Source organism: Dama dama, chromosome 17, assembly GCF_033118175.1.
Source record: "Dama dama isolate Ldn47 chromosome 17, ASM3311817v1, whole genome shotgun sequence".
Taxonomy (NCBI): Eukaryota; Metazoa; Chordata; class Mammalia; order Artiodactyla; family Cervidae; genus Dama; species Dama dama.
This window is the reverse complement of record NC_083697.1, coordinates 32457139-32478984: the sequence shown is the minus strand read 5'-3', so window position 1 is coordinate 32478984 and position 21846 is coordinate 32457139. Positions and strand designations below refer to the sequence as shown.

General features: G+C 45.9%; 1 protein-coding gene across 2 annotated transcripts in view; it reads right to left on the bottom strand.

The window, feature by feature from the left end:
- The window catches only part of TSPAN5 (tetraspanin 5), a 188788-nt gene that overhangs the window by 25091 nt on the left and 141851 nt on the right, over positions 1 to 21846 (bottom strand). For both annotated transcript variants that reach the window (XM_061164362.1, XM_061164363.1), the window contains exon 2: positions 9583 to 9633. In XM_061164362.1, the coding sequence (XP_061020345.1) occupies positions 9583 to 9633 (51 nt within the window). The remainder of the gene's footprint in view (positions 1 to 9582; positions 9634 to 21846) is intronic.

Below are 21846 nucleotides of genomic sequence, written 5' to 3'. Positions count from 1 at the left end.
TAAAGAGAAAAAGCAGCAGTGGGCAAGACTGTTCTTGTTTCCAGTGTAACATCATATGTGCATGCATGCGTACTAAGTCATTCGGTTGTGTCCAACTCCTTGCAACACTATGGACTACAGCCCATCAGGCTCCTCTGTCCATGGGTTCTCCAGGTATGAATACTAGAGTGGGTTGCCATGCCCTTCTCCAGGGGATCTTCCTGACCCAGGGATCAAACCCGAGTCTCTATGTCTCCTTCATTGGCAGGCAGGTTCTTTACCACTAGCACCAGCTGGGAAACATATACCTATCTCTAAAATGTTAAGGAAAATATGGTAGTCTTACTTCAGACTTTACTGATCACGATCTGAAAACCCAAGTGAATAGGATGACCTCTTGCTGTGTGTGCGCGCGCGCACGCATGCACACACACACACACACACACGCACACGCACACCATGAAGCAAAGAACTTACTTGTCTTACACACCACAATGAAATCAAGTGGGTGAGGGGCTGGGTTATGGAATGAGATTTCTCGGGAGGAAGCAGTTGCTGTGTTGTGTGACTCTACTTCCTAGATAAGGGAGCAGATTTCTTTTTATCCAAAACCTAGTAAGGAAGTTTCAAGAAGATCCCTGAGGAAGCTTGGAGATACCAGGTCTGGGCAGGGGTACTGGGTGGCCATCTAGAACAGGGATGCCACCCAGGTGAAGGGAACCGCAAGGTAGAAGGAGTCTCGGAGAAACTTCAAAAGGACCAAGGCACCATCCTCTTTACCACCTGCCAGGCCCAGAGAGCAAAGCTGCACCCACATTTCTGCCCTGGCAGGAAGTGGAGAGAGAAACCTCAGGGGGATCGGGGGTGGGGGGAAACAGGAGGAAGCAGGGGGCAAAGGCCCCACCCCTTCCTCTCTCCTCTTAACCTCCAGGGGCTGAAGGTTAAGTGTGCCAGGCAAGGCAAACATTTTAAAGCAAAGTGAGGTTTGGGGTTTCCATTTTTATCCCGCCCTGTCAAATAACCGGGCTTCCCTGGTGGCTCAGATGGTAAAGAATCTGCCTACAGTGCGGGAGACCCGGGTTCAATCCCTGGGTCAGAAAGATCCCCTGGACAAGGAAATGGCAACCCACTCCAGTATTCTTGCCAGGAGAATTCCATGGACAGAGGCGGGCACCAGTCCATGATGTTGCAAAGAGTCAGACATGACTGAGTGACTAGTATTTTCATTTCTAATAACTGGGCCTGGACTGGTGCCTAAAATGAGAAGGCATGCATGCTAAGTCGCTTCAGTTATGTCCAACTCTGTGCGACCCTATGGACTGCAGTCACCAGGCCCCTCTGTTCATGGGATTTCTCCAGGCAAGAAGACTGGAGTGGGATGTTATTTCCTCCTCCAGGGGATCTTCCTGACCCAGGGTAGGACTGTAGTATCTGAGGGTGGACAACAAAGACACTCAATTTTTGACCCACCTGAATTTTCATTCCTGATAAATTTCTCTGCAAAAAAGTTTACAGGGACATACAAAAAGAGAAAAATTAAGGTTTTTTTCTGCTAACATATTTCATGCCTCTGCTGAGCATACTGGTTACAGCACCTCAGACCACAGGCTGACTTTCCAGGTACTCAACAAAAGCTGTTCAGTTTGCAGATTTTCAACTGCAACAGAGAACCTGCGGGGATTACATGGACAATTGAGAAAGAGATGCAAACTTACATTTCAGTCCACTTAATGAAGCCTTCAAAAGTATTCTCGGCATCTCAGAAATGTCTGCTTAAAGTACTTTCTCAGGGGAGGCAAGCATTTTTCTCTTTAAGTTGCCTGGGTAACCGCTGCCACCTACCACTTCCCTCTGGCTACCTTGACCACCACCGTTATGAATTGCTTGAATCACTGCATCTCCTTGTCTAACTTTTCCTTCCTGGGAAAATAGGGAACGTTCTTCCAAGTTGAGCCTACTGTACAATCGTGACAGGCAGCAACTGTGGGTTCTGAAGTGAGACTGGCATTACAGGCAGTGGTCAGGGGGAAGGCCTCCAGGAGGAAGACTCACCCTTGTCCCCAGGACAGCCAGGGAGAAGAGTGAGAGAGACTCGAGAGCTCCTCTCATGGCCATCCCGCCTGCCAGGGCCAGCACTGTGCCCCAGCTCCCTCCTGCCAGGCCAGGAGAGTGCAGTGACAGATGAGGGGGGGACTTGAGAGGGAGACCCTATGAGGTCTTCCACAATGTATACAGCTCTCCAGCACATTCTCATTTGTGTGGTCATGAGCACCCGGCATCTGAGACCCAGGAGGCACTGTGCTAGACCTGAGCATAATGGGCTGGAGAAGACAGGCTCCTGCCCTCAAGGAGCTTCCAGGTCACACCCTCCACCCAGAGGGCTAGTGCGGTGTGAGCGGTGGCAGGAGGTGCAAGAGGACTCAAGAGCGCACGGAGGACCAGGGAAGCGCACTTTTCCCACTTGGAAAAGCCAAGTCTCCCCCTTGCCCTCAACAGTGTTGGCGGCAGCAGCTCCACTTGTGACTTAGTGATCTATCACCCAGCCTCTTGCCCCTAAGAATTAAGTCAAAAGCATTAACATGGGAATTCCCTGGCAGTCCAGTGGTTAGGACTCCTCACTCTCATTGCCGAGGGCCCAGGGTTCAATCTGGGTTGGGGAAGTCAAATTGCATAAAATCCCGCATAAAGCAGGGAAAAGGTATAAACGCTGGGCAAAACGGAAGAGGGAAGATATCCCCAATTCTTCCTTAAGTCAAGACAATCATACACAGATTACCATTTACACACCAGAAATAATTTTCTTCCCCTGGATGTTAGATATCTGCTGTTTCTAACACTGAACCCCTACCATATCAGAGATCAGAAACCACATGTCGCTTTACTTCCTTTTAGGCTGTAAGAACTGATAGTATGCTTCCTAGAGGTCTGAATGATACAGCCAGGGTTGAAAAGAATGCCTTCATCTTCCCTTTGCTCACTCATTCTCCCACAAGCAATGTTTCTTGAATGTCTATTACGTGTCAGTTAATGTTCTAAGCGCTAGAGTGTAGTAGTAAGCAGAAGTCCCTGTTTAGGGGGGGGGAAAATCCATGTGAGTGGTAAGTCCTTTGACAACACAGAGGGAGGGAAAGGCACACAGAAGTGGAGAAAGGGGCTGGGACTAGCGTGAGAGTGGCTGCTTCAAACAGGCCAGGGAGGCCTGCAGACGAAGGTGAGCCTGGAGCAGAGACCAGGAAGCAAAGGAAAGCAGCCTTTGGACCTCTGGGGACGAGCAGAGCTGGCCCCAGGGTGGTAGATCCATCTGAGATGGCGGAGGAACAGCAAGGCGATGAGTAGGGGCTGGAGGGCAGCAGGGGAGGGCAGTGTGGGAAATAAGGACTCGGAAGTAACACAGTACTACTGCACACAGCTTTGAGTGAGACAGCAAATGCACCGGAGGGCTTGGAGTAGACATGACAGGATCTGCCTTATGCTCGAAAGAATCACTCTGGAGAATTCCCTGGCAGTCCAGTGGTTAGAAGTCCATGCTTTCACTGCTGAGGACCCAGGTTCAAACCCTGATCAAGGAATTAAGATCTCATAAGCTGTGAGTGTGGCCAAAGATAGAAAAAGTAATAATAAAAATAAAAAAGAAATAAAAGAATCACTTTGGCTGCTATCCGGAGACGGCCAGGACTGGGAGTGGAGGCACAAGAGCAGAGGCTGGGGAACAACGGAGGCGTCTGCACTAACAGAGGCAAAAGGTGGCAGCTTAGACTAGTGTATAGAAGTGGAGGTGGCTGGAAGAAATCCTACTCTCGGTGCAGTTTCAAAACAGAGCTGACAGTGTTTGCTGACAGACCGAATGCGGCATGAAAGAAAAGACAAGGTTGTCAAGAACACCCAAGCAAGTGAAGAGGACCGAGCCATCATCTCCTGCAACTGAGAAGAGAAGGTGTGAGGGGAGAAATCAGGACTGTTTCTCTGGGTTCTGAAGCTTCAGAAGCCTGGCGGGCCTTTCAGCAGAGATGCTGGGCATCAGACTGGGGTTCAGAGGAGGCCAGGACCACAGATGTAAATTTGGAAGTCATCAGTGATCAATGATGCTTGAGGCCCTGAGCCTGAATGAGAACTCCCAGAGCGCGAGTGAAGAGAAACAAGGGGTTTCTCCAGAATTCAGAGGTTCAAGAGGCAGCTGGACTTTGCAAACAAGTATGAGAAGGCACTACTAATGAGGTATGAAACCCAAGAATGTGACGGTCTTGGGAGCCAAGAAGGAAAGTGTTACTAGAAGAGAAGAATGATTAAACATGCCTCAGTCCTCACTTGACTGATAAAGGTTTCTGGGTACCTGGGCAAGAAAATGATGTTCAATGAGAAAGTGCTAGCCAGATTCACATGAGTCCTAGGCTAGTTATTCAGAGAAAAGACAAGATGCAGAAAGACAGTCTGATATAATGACAAGTAGATGGATTAGAGACTCCTTGACTAACGACACCCAAGGGCACACACAAGTCAATGATGTCAACCCCAAAGGAAATTTCCAGTGACATGTCACTGGGTTCTGTCCTCGGCCTGTTCAATATGTCACTGCCTTCTATCACTGATAACTATACTTGACTGCAATCAGAAAAATCAGAAAAATAGCTTGTAAAACAGAGCCTTCTGGCGTCCACACCCCAGATCTACTGAATCCGAATTTGCCAGGTAGCACTAGGGCAAGGAGTTAAAGGAAGGTCTGAGTTAAAAGGAGGACTTGAGCAAGGATGTTGATCAAAAGTACGGCTAAAACCAAGCTGAGCGGAGTGGGGAATGTGCTGGTTGACAGAGCACAGAGCCTCCAGCTCCAAAGCAATCTCTGCAGGTAGACAGGCAGGTAGAACAGACCTGGGGCAATCTGGACTCTTGCGTCTGCCTCTGAAAATCAACCAGATGTGAGACGGAGGGAGGAAACCCAGCTGGACCTGGACCAACCTGAGACCCCTCAGTGATACACTGGGTGACCTCAAGTGGTACTGAGAGCTGACAGGAGAGAGGGGACGTGATCCAGCCATACCCTCTACGGCCCCTAAAGCATCCTCTCCCTGGAGAAGAGGACCCATAGGGAGGTCACAGGAGCGAGATCAAGACGGTGGAGGGATCCCCCACCTCCGCCAGAGCCTGGAAACTCACAAGGAGCCACACCAAGGACTAATACAGAGAAGGGCTTACAATGGGACGCAATGGGGCAGACCTACATTCCATGAATGAAAACCAGTAGGACATGATTCTAATTTGGCAGGAGGAAGGTCTTTCTAATAGTAAGAGGAACCCAGAGAAAAGTGGTGAGTGCTTTGCCCCAGGAACGGTTCAACTTCCATACACTCCAAATTAGCACGAACTGCAATGTATTACTTTATTTATAGATCTCCTGGAGGAGGAAATGGCAACTCACTCTAGTATTCTTGCTTGGAGAATCCCATGGACAGAGGAGCCTAGCAGGCTACAGTCCATGGGGTCGCAAAGCATCGGACATGACTGAAGTGTAGTTTATGTACAGAAGCACCCTCACCCTAGAACAAACTAGCACTCATAGTTTATGTATATAAGCACGCGCATCCTAGAACATACATTCCCTGAGGAATTACATGCCCAGAATCCAGCGCAAGCCATGCTGTGTGCTCAGTAATGTTCTTTGAATGGATGAGGTGATTACTGCTGGACGCTGCCAAGCTTCTTGTGGCGGTAATTCATGCAACGTGACTGTTAACGTTCCTTCTAAAACCGCAGATCCTATGGTTTCTGAAAAATTGAGCATAAACCAGTTTCCCCTGGAGATACATTCATCCTTTGCATCTTGACTGTGATCTGGAAGTTAGATTAAATGTATTATTTAATTATTACGTCTAATATTCAACTGTAATATTAGTCCTAAATCTCAGCCTGGTATTAAGGAAGAGAGGTAATGATTTTTGCCTCCAATGTTTCTGTGCTCCACATAAAAATGTGCAAAACCCCATCTATGAAAGAAATCTGATCCTTCCAGCCGTGACCCAGTTTGGGGATTTACCCTCTGGGCCTCTTTTCAAGTAAATGTCACCACATCTCCGTTGGGGGAATTTACTGATTCACAGGCTGGTGTGACCCGCCCTGCAGGTGCATGCGGCCGTCACCCTCAGCCGGCTGCGGTTCACCTCAGAACATCATCCCAGCAGTGGCCTGGTCTAGCTTAGAAGCTATCCCCAAGGGCTTCAGCGGAGCAGCCTCTGCAGCTACCAAGTCAATCAATGAACATCACACCCTCCTTAAGAGACCCCAGAACAAAGCCGTTTCTCAGTCCACAGATCAGAGCCTGGAATGCTCCTAAAATCTGAGGCAGCTTCCAAAGCCCCCATTCTCTGCTGGTGCCCATGTAGAAGTGGACGCACTACACCAGGGCATCCAAGGAATGGAACCATGTCCCAGAAAGCGTGGACCTTACACCAGGCCCAGTGTGGGAAGCCACCCCACTTCATCCTCACAGCAACCCTACAAGCTGACACGAGTGTCCTTTGCATAAACCAGGGAAGGGTACCCAGAGACGCTAAACCACCTGCCCAAAGTCACACTGACAGCAAAGGAAGGAGTCACTATTTGAACTCTGGTCTTTTTTTTTTTTTTTTTTTTTGGTTTCTAACGGTGGTGGTTTAATCACTAAGTCATGTCCAACTCTCTGCAACCCCATGGACTGCAGCCCACCAGGCTCCTCTGTCCATGGGATTTCCCAGGCAAGAATACTGGAGTGGGTTGCCATTTCCTTCTCCATGAACTCTGGTCTTTCAGCCCCAGAGCTGTGCTTTTTTTTTTTCCCCCCTCATGGCAACCAGAGTGATCTTAAAACAAAAGCCAGATTAGGACACTCCCTTAAAGCCCTGGTAACTTCCTCTCATTCAACCTCTACAGGCCCTGCCCCTCCGGACTCTGCCTGCCTCTCTGGCCACCTGCCTTACATCTGGCTCTCCCTTCCTACTGGCCTTCCTGTTCCTCGGAATCGCTAAGTGCCTGACTCAGGGCCACTGGACTTGCCATTTCCTCTGCCTAGAATGCTATTCCCCCAGTGCTCTGCAGACCCCTCTTGACTTCATCCAGGCGCTCCAGCGCCCCCTTGTCAGGGAGGCCGTTCCCAAGTGCTCTATCTAAAAGAGATCCCTTTCGGGGCTTTCCCAGTGGCTCAGGGGTAAAGAATCCACCTGCCAAAACAAGAGACACAGGTTTGATCCCTGGTCTAGGAAGATTCCACATGCTTCAGAGCAACTAAATCCATGCAGCACACTTACTGAGCCTGTGCTCTAAAGCCCAGGAGCCGTAACTACAAAGCCCAGGAGTTGCAACTTCTGCAGCCTGTGCGCCCTAGAGCCTGTGCTACCCAAGAGAAGCCACTGCACTGCGACTGGAAAGTAGCCCCCGCTCACGACAGCAAGAGAAAAGCCCGAACAGCAACAGAGACCCAACAGAGCCAAAAATAAATTCACAAAAAAATAAGAGACCCTCTTCCCCACCAGTCTCTAAGCAGCCCTTACTCTATACCTTGCGTTCCTCAGCACTCATCCACACCTGCACACGTGTCCCTGGCTAGCTAACTGCTTACTGCTGGGGTCCCCACTAAAGACAAGCCCCAGGGGACAGGGACTCAGCCTCATTTGCTGCTGCATCCACACCCCCAGACTCAGGGCCCAGACACACGGCCAGTGCGCACCATACTGGGCTGTTACGTGTCCTTTACCCTCTGCTACCTCCACAGAGTCCCAGCTCACAGAGTTCTGCTTTACAGTAGCTGGGCAACCCCACCATAACTCCAGCTCTGCAGAGAAGCCTTCCCGTTGCTGATACCAGCCCTGACAAAGGAGGGAACTGCTATTTTATCCCTCCCCAGAGACCACATCATCCCCTTGCTCTGATGTCTGTATGATACTGTCAGTTTTAGAATTTTGTGATTTTATCAAAAAAGAGACATTGGGGCGACCGATAAGACAAAAGGATAATTATATTTCACAAAGAGAAAAACCTTCAAAACAACATATTGTCTGTTTATTGCTAGAACAGACAATTAGTTCATATAATGCCTTCCAGCATCTTTTCAGAGCAGATAGAAATGGACTGATTAAAGAAGAGTTATACAAAGCTATATGATCTGGCCCTGAACCAAAAGAGGGCTTCTAAAAGTGGAATTTCTGAGATTCCACCAGTACAAACCTCCAAGCTTATAAAGGGATCGAGGCAGAAACTGATCATAATCCAAAAGAAGGTCAGTTATTCAACAGAAAAGTTTCTGGAGATAAAATTCTCTCTGTTTTGGGAACTTAATTTGTTTCCCTTGATGTATAGTCACCACTCTTCCTCATGAGGTTGCTGGAAGGTGGTTCATTTTCCATAAACATTTCACAATCTGTACAAGTATTCTGAAAATAAACAGATGGCGGTTCAATTTCAAAACTCTGGATTTACTTTGAGTTTTACTGGATACAATCTATCTAAACATTGTTTTACTTGTGGAAATGCGTTCTTGCAGCTGAAGGGCTTTGTTTGCTGGACTTTCTTAGTTTTTTTTCTCCTTTCCTAATACACAGACCACTTCAAAGGAATGCCTGACTCCAGGCCTTGGTCAAGCTCAGAGGGTGAAATGTCAATGTGATAAGAGAATGGTCTTCTGGGAAAATTTCAGCTAACGTCTTAGTTTACAACTTTTAACCAATCCATCCACTCCCTTACTCTCATAGGTGGGAGATGAGAAAGCTTTACTGTGTAGCCAAATACCAGAACAGATAAAATGCTGCCAATGATCTCATGTCCAAAGAAGGAAGAAAAAAGGAGTATATATTTATTTTTGAATTCCACTGATTGGCGTCAGAAGGAGAAGCTGCAGAAAAAAACTTAAAAGGTATGAATGGGAAGGGAAGTGGAGGAAGGAACACAGGGAGGTGTTGTCCTGAGGGTGTTATTTACAAAATAAACCACCCAGAACACTGTGTCTTCATATAGCCTTCTCTATAGATCCAGATTTATTCTTTTACTGTGCAATATTTGATGACAAAGTTTGGATATTCCTTAACATTTCCAATCAGCACACTAGTGTTCACACTCTTTAGCAACACTGATAAGTTTATCTGATTTTCAAACATGAATTATATCTAGTTTCCCCCATACCATACCACATGCTAATAGCTTAGCACATAATGTTCACACTCAAATATCAATTTCATGGCTTGAATAATCTTCCAAAGGGTTTTTTAAAAAGTAAAAGAGAAAAAAAAGGATCCAGGTGCTTATTTAGAATTGTTAGTATTATTTATATGCATTACTGAAATTCTTGTGCCAGAGTGAGGCCATGCGCCATGGGAACATGTCTCTCTGGCGAACTGATAAAATTCCAATTACACATTATGTTTATGCACGTGTGTTGTTACTTCTGTAATTATTTTGGTGCAGTGACCAATTTAGGCTCCATTCTTGAGTCTTTGAACTGTGACATTATTTTTCAGGGGTATTTTTTCGTTAAAGAGCCATGTTTCCATACACTTGGCAGTTATCAAAGAGGAAAAAGAGACAGCATATAACGTGCAGCTTCTTACAAGCAAAATGTGTGCATTTTAATGATGTTTGACTTACTTTTTCATTCCACGCCCAGAGACCGATTCCAAGAAATGCTATTCCCAAAAACTGAAAGAAAGCAAGAAAGTGGTATAAGTATGAGGGTAAATGCCATATTTTTACTAGTACAAACAAAGTTTCAATCTTTTTTTTGTTACTTTATCTGCTGAGAAAGTTTTCTGTAATATCTAACGGTCTTCAACAGGAAAAGAAATACCACCATCCCCTTGATAAAATTATTACCACATTAAGAACAGCACTTTCTTAGAAGTCATTCAGATTATAAAGAATAATAATTAGGTAGAATCTTGAATAAAATTAAAGTCATCAATAATGTCTAATGCTGCCTTTCTGAACTGGAGAGGAAGCAGTGAGTATCCCCATAAACCTAAGCATGATGTTCACTAGAAAATGGATAACTAGGGGCATGAATTTAGCAGAGTTGGAGATTTTCTCCTTGCCTTCATGCCATCATGAATGGGCTGGGGCAGGGAGGGCCTGTAGAAACCCATTGTGCCCCTCAGACAACTCTTAATCACTCTTTCAAAAGGGAACAGGACCCTTATCAAGTCCAGGATGACCCAAAGAAAACACCTGGAATCTTTGTCAGAAACTTATAATACTTACACTGTACTTGAAAGGGCTCCCATGACTTGGCCTAAACTCAGTGCTATAACATCATGCATAACAGAGAGCACACAAATAAGATGCAAGGTTGAGTTGAAAATACACAGACCCCGCCATCCATCAGCTGCGTCCAGTATGGGGCGAGGGAAGGGAGCAACAGTAACGGGGGGATAGTCCCTTTGAATCAGTTCTCACGGCATTCCATCTCCTTTAAGACACACATTTTTCCAGCACGCTTTAACATCTCTGAAATTGGGATGTGTCTTAAAAACGATGGTGTCTCAGTTTAATTGCTTCCCCCCACCTTGACTGTACCTCAAATAATAGTGTGTCTTATAACCAGAGTTCCACGGGTCTGGTAACACATGGCATGCGGCTGTCCACCCACTCAGAGCTCGGCGATCAGGACTGGGTGTAAATGGCCACAAGGAAAGACACATCTGCGTCCTCATCTTTACCATCCACAGCAACTCTGAGTTTCCCCTCCAAACCGTGAGGCGAAAAGAGGGTGGGCAGGTTGAGACTGAGGGCCATGGCACATGCTGTTTCTTTTACTAACATCTTGATCAAGTTAAACGTCAGGGAAGCTGTCCGCTGAGAGGGAGCCGCGGAGAAAATGAGAGTGAGGGTGGTTACTCTTCAGTTTCAGGGAAATCTGAGAAGGGTCCACCTGGCGAGGTCTTTGCCATTCGCAGCGGGGAGTTACCGACACTTTGTAGGCAATGGCTAATAAATCCAAAAAGGGGCCGGGAAAAACAGCAGGAGCAGAGGGAAAAGAGGGAACTGAAAATAACAGAGGAGTGACTGCTCGGAAAAGGTGGTGGTGTTTTTATAAGCAGAACTTCCAAAACCCTGGACAATTATCTGACACTGCAGGGACACAGCCCTTGATGCATTCTGAGTTTCTACACAGAAAAGCTCGGCACCGTGGCCTTGATGGAGCAAAACCGAAGGACCCCTTTTTTCCAAGCCACCCTTGGTCCCGGAAGTCTGAGAACACTTAGAAAAATGTATTTTCAGCATGCCAACGAGAAACCACTATGCTCAGCCTCTCTACTGCCCTCACCAGAATGCTGTTTCACTTTACAGTTCCTATCCGAAGCCACAAACGCACCAGTCTCTCAAATGACTCAAAACGCTTCTGGATCTCTGTAGTACAAAAATAATGCCACTCAGCACATCACTCTCATTTTCATAGGTGCCAGCATGGTAGGGTAACAGGGACAAGTCCACACACAGGAGACCAGTAGACCTACATCCTTATTGACATCAAACTCAGCCCAAATCCCAGACTTTCTCCTGTGAAAGCATTTTGCAGACAAAGGCAGGTCACTCCCCTGACGCAGTAAATCACAGTGTCATCACGAGCAATGGTGGGATGCTGTGACAGAGGACACCATGGTCTACTGTCCCTCTTGCTAAGGAGGGCAGACAGGTCATCGCTGAGGTCCCCTGCCTCATTGCTAACACTAAGTTCTTTTTTTTTTTTTTTTCATTTATTTTTATTAGTTGGAGGCTAATTACTTTACAATATTGTAGTGGTTTTTACCATACATTGACATGAATCAGCCATGGATTTACATGTGTTCCCCATCCCGATCCCCCCTCCCACCTCCCTCCCCATTCGATCCCTCTGGGTCTTCCCAGTGCACCAGCCCTGAGCACTTGTCTCATGCATCCAACCTGGGCTGGTGATCTGTTTCACCCCTGCCTCATTGCCAACATTAAGTTCTCTTTATTACTTGTCAGGCACTGTGCCTAATGCTTTTTGTATGCCATGTCTCTCTTAAGCATCACAACAACTTATTCTGAAAGAGGCATTATTATTAACTCCATTTTAAGAAAGATTAATTTGCTCAGAGGCACACAGCTTCTGAGTGGAGAAGCAGAGATCTGGACCAACATGAATGTAACACCAGCGTTCGTGTTCTTACCAGTAGTGATAAGTCCCCATTTTCCTCTGTGGGACAGAAAGTTGATACATTCAGGTTAGAAGTATATGGGATATGATGAAGACATCATATGTACCCACCCAAGGAAGCAATGGAAAGTTGAGAGGGTAAAAACAGATGAGAACCTTGCCTTCACATGAAGAACTGGCTGTAGAACAGACATTCCCCATGCTGGTGACAGCGACGGAGTAACACAGAAAACAGAAATTCAGTGGTGGGTCAACTTTCTCCTCTTTGAATAATCTTTTTCTTTGAAAAAGAAAGATTATTTGTCACCCTGAAAAAATCTTTTTCTTTCCCAAATCATATAAACAGATTGGAAACAAAGTTTTTGACAAAGAAGAAAGAAAAAAAAAAAATCAGGATCTAAAGAAGACTGAAAGACAATTTCCTTTACAATTTTGCTCCAATATTTCCTGCCTTAACTGTGACCTCCCAAACAAGGTTTGAGGATTTGGAGAAAGACACTGAATCTGAAGTCCAGGAGAGCTAAGCGATGGTGCAGGGCCGGGACCTCAGCCCACACATAGCTCTACTGCTCCATCATCAGCAAACGTCCTCCCAATGACTCTCAGCCCATATGTTTTCTTTTAAAATCAAGTTGTTCCAGCTCCAACAGTTAAACAGGGAAGAGCCAAGAAAACAAACACAGGCACGCAGCACTTGAAGCGCACTGAGTTTCCCCTTTCCCACCTCCAGAAGAAAAGGCGACCATAAACCCCCAAACTGACCTTGTTCTGAAACCCAAAGGCCACCTTACAGGGAACAAATGAGAACATTAAAGTCAATTCTTTATCCTTTGAAATAGAAACAAGACCAGATCTGAGGCATCTCCCATGTGGCAATATATGCAAACACACAGTCAAATGTTTGTCTATCCAACTTTGATGTTTTAAAATGAATATTAATTTTGCCAACATTTGTCAAATGCTAATTATGAACTAAGCACCATACTCAGTACTGTGTTTTATTTATTTATTTATTTATTTATTTATTTTAAGTACTGTGTTTTATATGAATGAGTTAAAATAGCATTGCCTAACATAGCAGGCTCCAGCCACTGGGCACTTGAAACATGGTTAGTTCAAAGTGAGATGTGCTAGTAGGTGTAAAATATACCCTGGATTTAAAAGACTTAACATTCTGAAGAATGTAAAAGTTCTCATGAACAGCTGCCTATTTATTTTTAATTGGAGTATAGATGATTTACAATGTTATTTTAGTTTCAGGCATACAGTAATGTGATTCAGTCATACATATACTTCAACATATCTATTCTTTTTCAGATTCTTTTCCATTATAAGTTATTCTAAGATGCTGTAGTTCCCTGTGTTATATGACAGGTCCTTGTTTATTTTAAATATGTAGCACATATCTATTCATCTCAAATTCCTAATTTATTCACCCCAACTTTCCTTTCGTGTACCCACAAGTTTGTTTTCTACTTCTGTGAGTCTCTGTTTTGTATATAAGTTTATCTGCATCATTATTTTAGATTCTACATATAAGTGATATCACGTGATATTTGTCTGACTTACTTCACTCAGTATGACAATCTCTAGGCCCATCTATGTTGCTTCAAATGGCATTATTTCATTCTTTTTTATGACTTATTTTTTTTACAGCTGTTTTATTTTTGATTACACATTGACATGATAATACTTCAGCTATATTGGGTTAAATATATTAAAAATTAATTTCACTTATTTCATTTTACTATTTATTGTAGTTGATTTATAAGATTATATTAGTTTCAGGTGTACCATGTAGTCAGTCAATATTTTTATAGACTATACTCAACTTAAAGTTGCAAAATCATGGCTATATTTCCCTGCACTGTATAATATATCCATGAAGCTTATTTATTTTATAGATTTTTTTCAAATACAGCTAGTGGAACATTTAATTTAAATTATATATGTGGCTTACACTATATTACTATTAGACAATGCTGTTCTAAAGTGTACCACAATAATCCCATGCAGTAGAAATATTATCCCCATTTTATAGATAAGGAAACTGAGGCTTAAACAGTAAATCTCCTCAGATTACACAGGTGCCTGAGCTGGGCTGCTCAGGCAACTTCAGTCCTCGGCCCAAGCTCCAGACTATTATAGTATTATACTTTGCTAAGGTGCATAAAATGTCTGTTCAGCCAAACAAAGGATGGAGAATTATACTGAAACTCATGTTTTAAGACTCAAAAGCACTTCTTTAATTTCTAGGTATTCAAAGAGAAGTATGTTTTCCTGACTAGGAATGAGAATAGCACGTAGGTAGAAATAGAGGACCGTGTGGAAGGAAGCCCACCAGGCTTCGCAGAACAAGGGCCGGCAGAACTGAGCCTCAAGAAAAGCTGGAGAGAACCGTGTCCCTGTGATGCGACTAGGACGATGGGGCTTCTCTGCCAGGAAGGTCACATCCACCCCCTTTTCTCTGGGGCCTACACGTAGAAAATCTCTTCCTCCATCTGTTATTTTTGTCCTTGCTGAGCTTCCAACATATCAGAAATGGACCAATGTTCCATTATTGCTACTTGGCACAACGGGTGCTTCGAGAAGCCATTCATTCATCTATCTAACCTTCAACAAACATTTCTCGAGTTCCTACTTTGTGCTAGGCACTGCTTTCATCTTGTGATAAATGGAGGTAAGAAAACAGACATAGACCCTGTCCCCAGAGATCTTAAAGTCTACAGAGAAAGATACATCTTTACCAAATAATGTGTAAAAGACAACATCACCCTTGACGGTGCTCTAAAGGAGAAGAACGTAAGACCAATACAAATGATAAGAGGGAGATTTGACCTAGAATAGTAGTCCAGAAAGTGCGTGTATGCTCAGTCGTGTCTGACTCTTCATGACCCCAGACTGCAGCCCACCAGGCTCCTCTGTCCATGGAATTTTCCAGGTAAGAATACTGGAGTGGGTTGCCATTTCCTCCTCCAGGGGATCTTCCTAACCCAGGGACTGAACCCACATCTCCTACACTGGCAGGAGGATTCTTTACCACTGAACCACCAGGGAAGCCAGTCCAGGAAGGCTTCCCTAGGTAAGCAACTGGGGTAGGAACCGGGGTCTGCAAGATGAGAAGATGTTAAGTGGTAAGGAAAGGAAGGGAGAATGACTCAGGCAGAGGGAAGAGGATGTGCAAAGGCCCTGGGGTGACAGAGGCACAGCAAGAAAAGGGGTCTAAGGTGACTGGTATGACAGGTGCACAGACAACGGGGGAAGCAGGGAGGCATGGCAGGTGTGCAATGAGAGATGTAAGCAGGACCAGCCTACTCGGGGTCTCGTAAGCCACGTTAGGAATCCAGTCATCACCCTACGAGTGACAGGAAGACATTCAGGGCTGGATGTACGTAGTTGGCTGAGATGGGGTGAGAAAGCAGGTTTTTATCAGATTCGGTCTTTGGGGAAATGACCTGAGTTGCAGAAAAGATGAGTTGAGAGTTCAGAGTAGATGCACAGCAGCTAGGAGGAGACAGCTTTGGTCATGCAGACAAGACCCAACTGCATCCTGAACTGCAATGTACTGAAGAAGCATATGGAATCAAGAGCATTTAGAAGTAAACCTGACATCTTCAGAGATGCCTGGATATGGTGACAGGATGGCGTGGGGGTAAGGGTGAAGGAGAGGGAAGTGTAATATTAAGGATAATGCCTGTGTTTCTGACATCTTTTAAATGGAGACTATGGCTCTTCTAAATCTATCTTATGTCCTCTCTGACAGAAATAACTTTCGGGTGTCAATTTCATAACTAGCTTGAGATCTAGCAGCATTTCTGAAGGACGGTTTTCTTTCATGGGTATTTTGGCTGCTCTCTGAATTCTCTTTGAAGCAAGTTTCAGCTTGCATACTTTTAAAAAATAAATTATTTAAAACCTATATTCATGTCTACCACCTCCTACAACTTTTATTCATAAAAGGAAGCAGTTATGTATAGCTGTATGTTAAAGTTCACAGGCAATTCTTTTTTACCCCCCCGCCCCCCCACAGGCAGTTCTTAAATGGACATTTTTGATCCTCTTTGCTTAAAAAACAACAACAATGACATCTGTCTGGCACCCTGTGAACAGACTTGAAATAACAATGCAGCAAGGTAAACACAGTTGAGGAAAATAAAAATCAGGTCAATTTTCTCACCTAATTGGAACCTGGAAAATATCCTAAATAACAATGGAAAGAACTGTTATTCCTTAACCATTCTGATGACGTTGTTTTTAAAAATCATAAGCTCTGCCTGAATAAACAGGAGAGATGCATTTAAAACCTTTGGCACAAAAGAGAGGAAAGGGAAAGAAGAGGTGTATTTTCCTGAACCTGTAGCACATGTATGTTTTATGAAGATGTTTTTCTGACACCTAAGTGTGACCCAGACTCCAGGTCGGGTGGGGTGGATGAGCGGAGCAGTCCACACAAGTGTGCTAAATACTTCTGTTAACAAAATCTATATTGTCTCTATCAAATAGGGGCTGATGCAGGAATAAAATGCCTCTGGGCATAATTCTTGCCATGTCAGAGGGGTATAAACACGGGTTGGTGGAAAATTCAATACGCAGAAAGGCAATCCCAATTTTGCCACTGGGTCCCCATGTCCCAGTTTGTACATTCAAAGTGTCCAGAATCCTCATGATAAGATGGCATGGCAGATAAAGTCCAGACTTGTAAACAGGATATTTCCCATCTGAGCCAGGGTCAACCTCTCACTTCACTTCGCCCTCATGGCCTCCTCATGCAGCCTGAACACACGCAGCCGGAAGAAGCCCAGCTCTGGCTGGGCTTGTGGTTCCGTGACCTCGGAAAGGCTCCTTGTTTGTTCAGCACACATTTACTGAGCATCTGCTATGAGCCAGGTAGCCCTCGAGGGGCCCCGGATAATTATCACTGGGAAGCGAAACAGACAAAATGTGCCTGCTCTTGCGGCTGACATGCTCATCGGGCCATGTGGGGAACGAAAGACACTAAAAAGAAGCACATATGAGTTAGATCACATACAGCTGTAGAAGACGAGAAACACTTCTCGGGAAAAGAGAACAGCATGGGGGAATGAGATGTGGTCCAGAGAGGAGTGAGCTATTGTGACGCTGAAATGGAGCGGACAGAGCAAGTCTCTACCAAGCAAGTCACGTTAAGCAAAGACACGAACGACAAGAAGGAGCTGGCTGGTAGGTGTCAGGGAATCGAGTTCCAACAAAGCAGCAGCCTGGCTCAAGGCCTAAGCTGAGGTGTCCAGGTTTAATGGAGGAACAGCCACCCGGAGGCTGAGCACAAAGGACAGACAGTAACAGTGGCCACACTGGTTGGGCTCTGAAGGTCGTGGCAGTGACTGGTTTCTCCTGGAGACAGAAAACCACGGGAGGGTTTCCTGATTTCCCAGAGCCTAATGTGTCAAACAGAGATACTAAGGGCCCCTGAGGAAAGACAGCAACTTCAGGGGTCAATGTGACAGTGTCAGGACTGGGTGACATTCAAAACTCGACTCACATGCCTCGATGGTTGGCACTTCCTACATGTCGGTTCCCTCCCCACCCTCAGTCCTTTCTCAGCCACCGCCTCCTCTCCCCAGACCTGGGCCAGGTCAGGGTGACACCTGCTTCCTCCAGGTGCAGTCCTGCCTCCTCCAAGGATGAGAGAGCATCCTCGTTCACAGTGACCAGCGGCCCCTCTCTTCTCAGCTGCGGCCCCTCTCACACGTGGACCCTTCGCTGACATTCACACACAGGCCTGAAAAGTGCCACATGGCCCGAGGTCGGACTCTGGGAGTGACGGGGGCGGTGTTAACCACACGGCATGTGCCTACTTAAGGGGCAGGAACACCTGCCTCCAATGAATCATCTCCTTCCCCTGACGCAGGCGGGAGGCTCCTTCCAGGAACAGCGTTTACAAGAAACACAACTCCAGTCAGGATACCGAGACCGCGGCTTAACCTTGAGTCTTTCCTCTTTCTTGTCTCGTCAATCTCGTTCATGAATACTGGGTGTCACTGGCGTCAGAACTTAAAAACCTGCTAATTCTGAAACCCCACATTACAGTAAGTTTCACCCCATCGGGGCTTCTCAATGCATCGTCTTTCCCCCTGACCTTATCACTCTTCACTTTTACTTTATACCCCCCATGACTTGTTTTGGTTCCGTTATATCCATTCTTCAAAACAGAATCTTTGGGGGAGAATGTGGAATATAAATTATAACCAATATCGGGACTTTTCTGGCAGTCCAGAGGTTGGGACTTTGCCTTCCAATGCAGAGGGTATGGGTTCAAAACCTGGTCAGGAGGTTAAGACCCTACACGTCTCATGGCCGAAAAACTAAAACATAAAACAGAAGTAATATCCAACAAAGACTTTCAAAACGGTCTACATTAAAAAAAAAAAAATCTTAAAATATTATAAGTAATATTGACTGGGGCAACACCTCCATCTACACCTCCATTTTATGAAAATTGGCCACCCCCTCAGTCATGTATGCAAAGGAGGGCCCACCCCCCTCCCCCCTCTGTAGACTGAGCAGTAGACTGCGGTGGGCCTGGGTCTCAGAAAGTCATTTATTCAACACAAGACCAGAGTCTCTCTTGCCCAGAAATCAAGTGTTGGACGCAGTGGTTTTTGTCAGCTTCAGTCTCCCTTAGGCTGGAACAGACTGGGCTGCTATGGAGGAAGCATGCAGATAGAGAAGCAGAAAAGGGGGACTTCTGTTCCTGCCCACTCTCCACTCCTCACCCCCAGCACCCCGCCACATGTCCTGATCCTGAGTTCCACGTGATGCCCCTGGGTCCCTACTGTGCCTCTCCTCCTCCCATCCTGACTCAAGTCACTTTGGGGGCTTCCTGTTACTTGATAACAAGAGGGTCCTAAGACAGAAATAAGAGACCAATTTCCCTCACACTTAGTCTTGTGACAAGATGGCTATAAACGATTAAGTGTGTGGGACAGGCATGAGCACGATGGGGCTCCAGAGACCAACAATGATCTGGTGGAGGGTGCCTTTCCCAATAGCTGAGGACAGACTCTGGTGGCTCTGAACAACCGGGAAAGCTGTTGTGACCTGGTGTGAGAAGCTCCATGTGATTCAGCCATGCTCTTCCTCAGAGAAAGGGCTGCCTTCTGCATGCTGACTGAATTTTGGAAGCAGAATGACACAGCCAGAACCCCAGACATGGTTCCCAAGCAGAGATGTGGTTCCCAGGCATTACAGACCTGTGTTTTCTCCTCCTGTTTTCCCAGAGAGGAGGGCAGGGCTCTCTCTGCCTCTGAACTCACTCTGCACCAGGAGACAGCCAGAGCACCTCTTGAAGAAATGTCTACAATCCAGGGACAATCTCATTCACAAATGCCTTTGCTAAGAGTTTGGAGCTTAACATCTTGGCAAGAATTAGGGCAATTTCAGTTTCTCAGTAATCTGAGATGGGAAGGGAGAGAAAGGCAGGGAGGGCTCTGCAGGCCATAAAACCCATATTCCTCTTGGAACTCTCTCAGGCAATGCACGCAGACAGAAAGGAAGATGGGAGATCACGCAGTTCTGGATGGAAACATGGAGGCTGCAAGTTTACAGACCACTGATCTTCGTCTCAGTCAAAGCCAGGCTTATACTGCCTGGGCTACTCCATCTATACTTCTCTGATGAGATAAAAACCAAGGCTAAGAAGAGACCACACAGATGTTCTGAAAGCTGAGGAGGACTGAAGGACTCCAGAATTTCACACGACAAGTAGGAGAAGTAAGTTATCTGCAGACAAACATCAGCCATTGTGGAAATAAGTTCCTGTTGTTTGCATCAAACAGCCAAGCAGTGCAGCTCCAGCGAACGGCAGCTTCAAGAGTTTAAGACTCTCAGATGTACACTGTTTTTGTGTTGAAACATCATGATGTTTTAAAGAAACATCTGAAGCAAGGCTTAATGATAAGGGCAGAGAAAAATTAAAATAGGATTACTCTTTTTTAAAAGCACAAGTAGGATTATGTATCTCAATTCCCTCTATAAGTACATAGTTTCTATATACAATGGGCACTATGCTAGATGCCAGGGACAGGAAGGTGAAAAGCATAACAGATGATCTCTCAAAAAGCTAACTGTCGAGGGGCAGAAAGTAGAAACAGATAAATAAAACCAGGACTCAAGCACCGGGAATGGCGTGGCACCTGCCCAGAGAAGCAGAGCCACAGAAACACAGAGGGGAGGCCCTGGGCTCCCCGCGGGGTGGGGTGGGGGCAGGGGGTCAGAGGAAGCTTCTTAGGAAGTGACAGGGAAGGAGCAAGGAAGAGCGTCTCCTGCAGAGGAAGCAGTGTGTGCAAGAGGAACACAGCCTGACAGCTTGTCCCTCAGGAAACCAGAAGTGCTGCCTGGGCTGGAGCGGAGACATCAGGTCAGGCCCTGGCCCAGCAGCGATTCTCAGTGTGGGTCCTGCTCCACAGACTTGTCAGAAATGCAGATTCTCAGGTCGTCCCAGGCCTACCTCCTCAGCAACTCCAGGGATGGGGCCCTGCAAGCCCTGTCTTAACCAGCACTCCTGCTAAATGTGGTACTTGGGGAAGACTGACATTGCTAAGTAGGCTGTGTGTGTCCTGGGGACCAAGGCACCACACCAAGCTACTTGAGGCCAACCAAGGATTTTTGGCGAGACAGTGACAGGATCAGAATGCATTTTGGAAAAATCATTCCAGTACAGTACAGAGAATAAAGAGAAGGGAGGTGAGACTGCGGGTGAGATGAGTGAGGAGGTTCCTGCCGTAATTCTGGTGACAGGGACATGAGCCCAGAAAGGCAGAGGCAGTAAGATGAAGAGAGAAGATGCAGGAGGAGACTCCACAGGACACGGTAACAGGAAGCATGGGGTATAAAGTCAGACCATGGTTTTCTCAACGAGAATGCTTCAGTGTCCATCCTAAATACATGACAATACGGGCAAGTCTCTCAATCTCTCTATTCCTCAGTTTCCAAATCCATAAAAGGAGGATACTGATTTCCACAAAAACACTGCTCCATGGAAGCAGAGATTCTTCCAGCTCCTCTGTACCCCCTAAACTTAGAACAATGTGTGCCTCACAGTAGGTCTTAAATAAACACTTGTTGAATGAATGAGTGAATTAGTGGTGGGAGATGAGGAAGAAAGAGGAATCTATGAAAATTCCCAGGATTTTAGCTGAAGCAACTTAACAGCCTACGATGTCCTTCTTAAAATTAGCAATGTGGGTGAGGGAGAAGATTTTAGGAGAAACATCAATTTGTGAAATCAGTTTCAGACACGTTATCACTCAGATGGATTCAGATATGCGAGTTAAGCTGTCCTGGCATAGTCGCATGAGTGCCAGGAGGCCAGAGAGCACACTCAGGTGAGAAATCCAGCTCCATCACTTACTGTGTGACCTTGGACAAACAACTGGCCGTCTCAGTTCTCTATTTCTTCCTCTCAAAACGTGGAGACAGTCGTCTCCATCTCACAGGGCCACTGAGGAGACTGAAAGCAATAATGCACGTAATGTGCTTTGAAAAGGGCCTGGCATGCAGGATATGCTCAATGAGTAACTGTTCTTGTGGTTATTGTTAAGGCCACTTAAAGAGTCTGTAGAGAAGAGGGCCGAGGCATCATCCCAGAGGACAGTAAGATTCATGGTGCAATGCAGAGGGAACTGGAGTGAGGATCGCAGAGGTAGACAGAGGGGCAGCAGGAGACCGAGACAGACAGCTGCTCCCAAAAGCAAAGA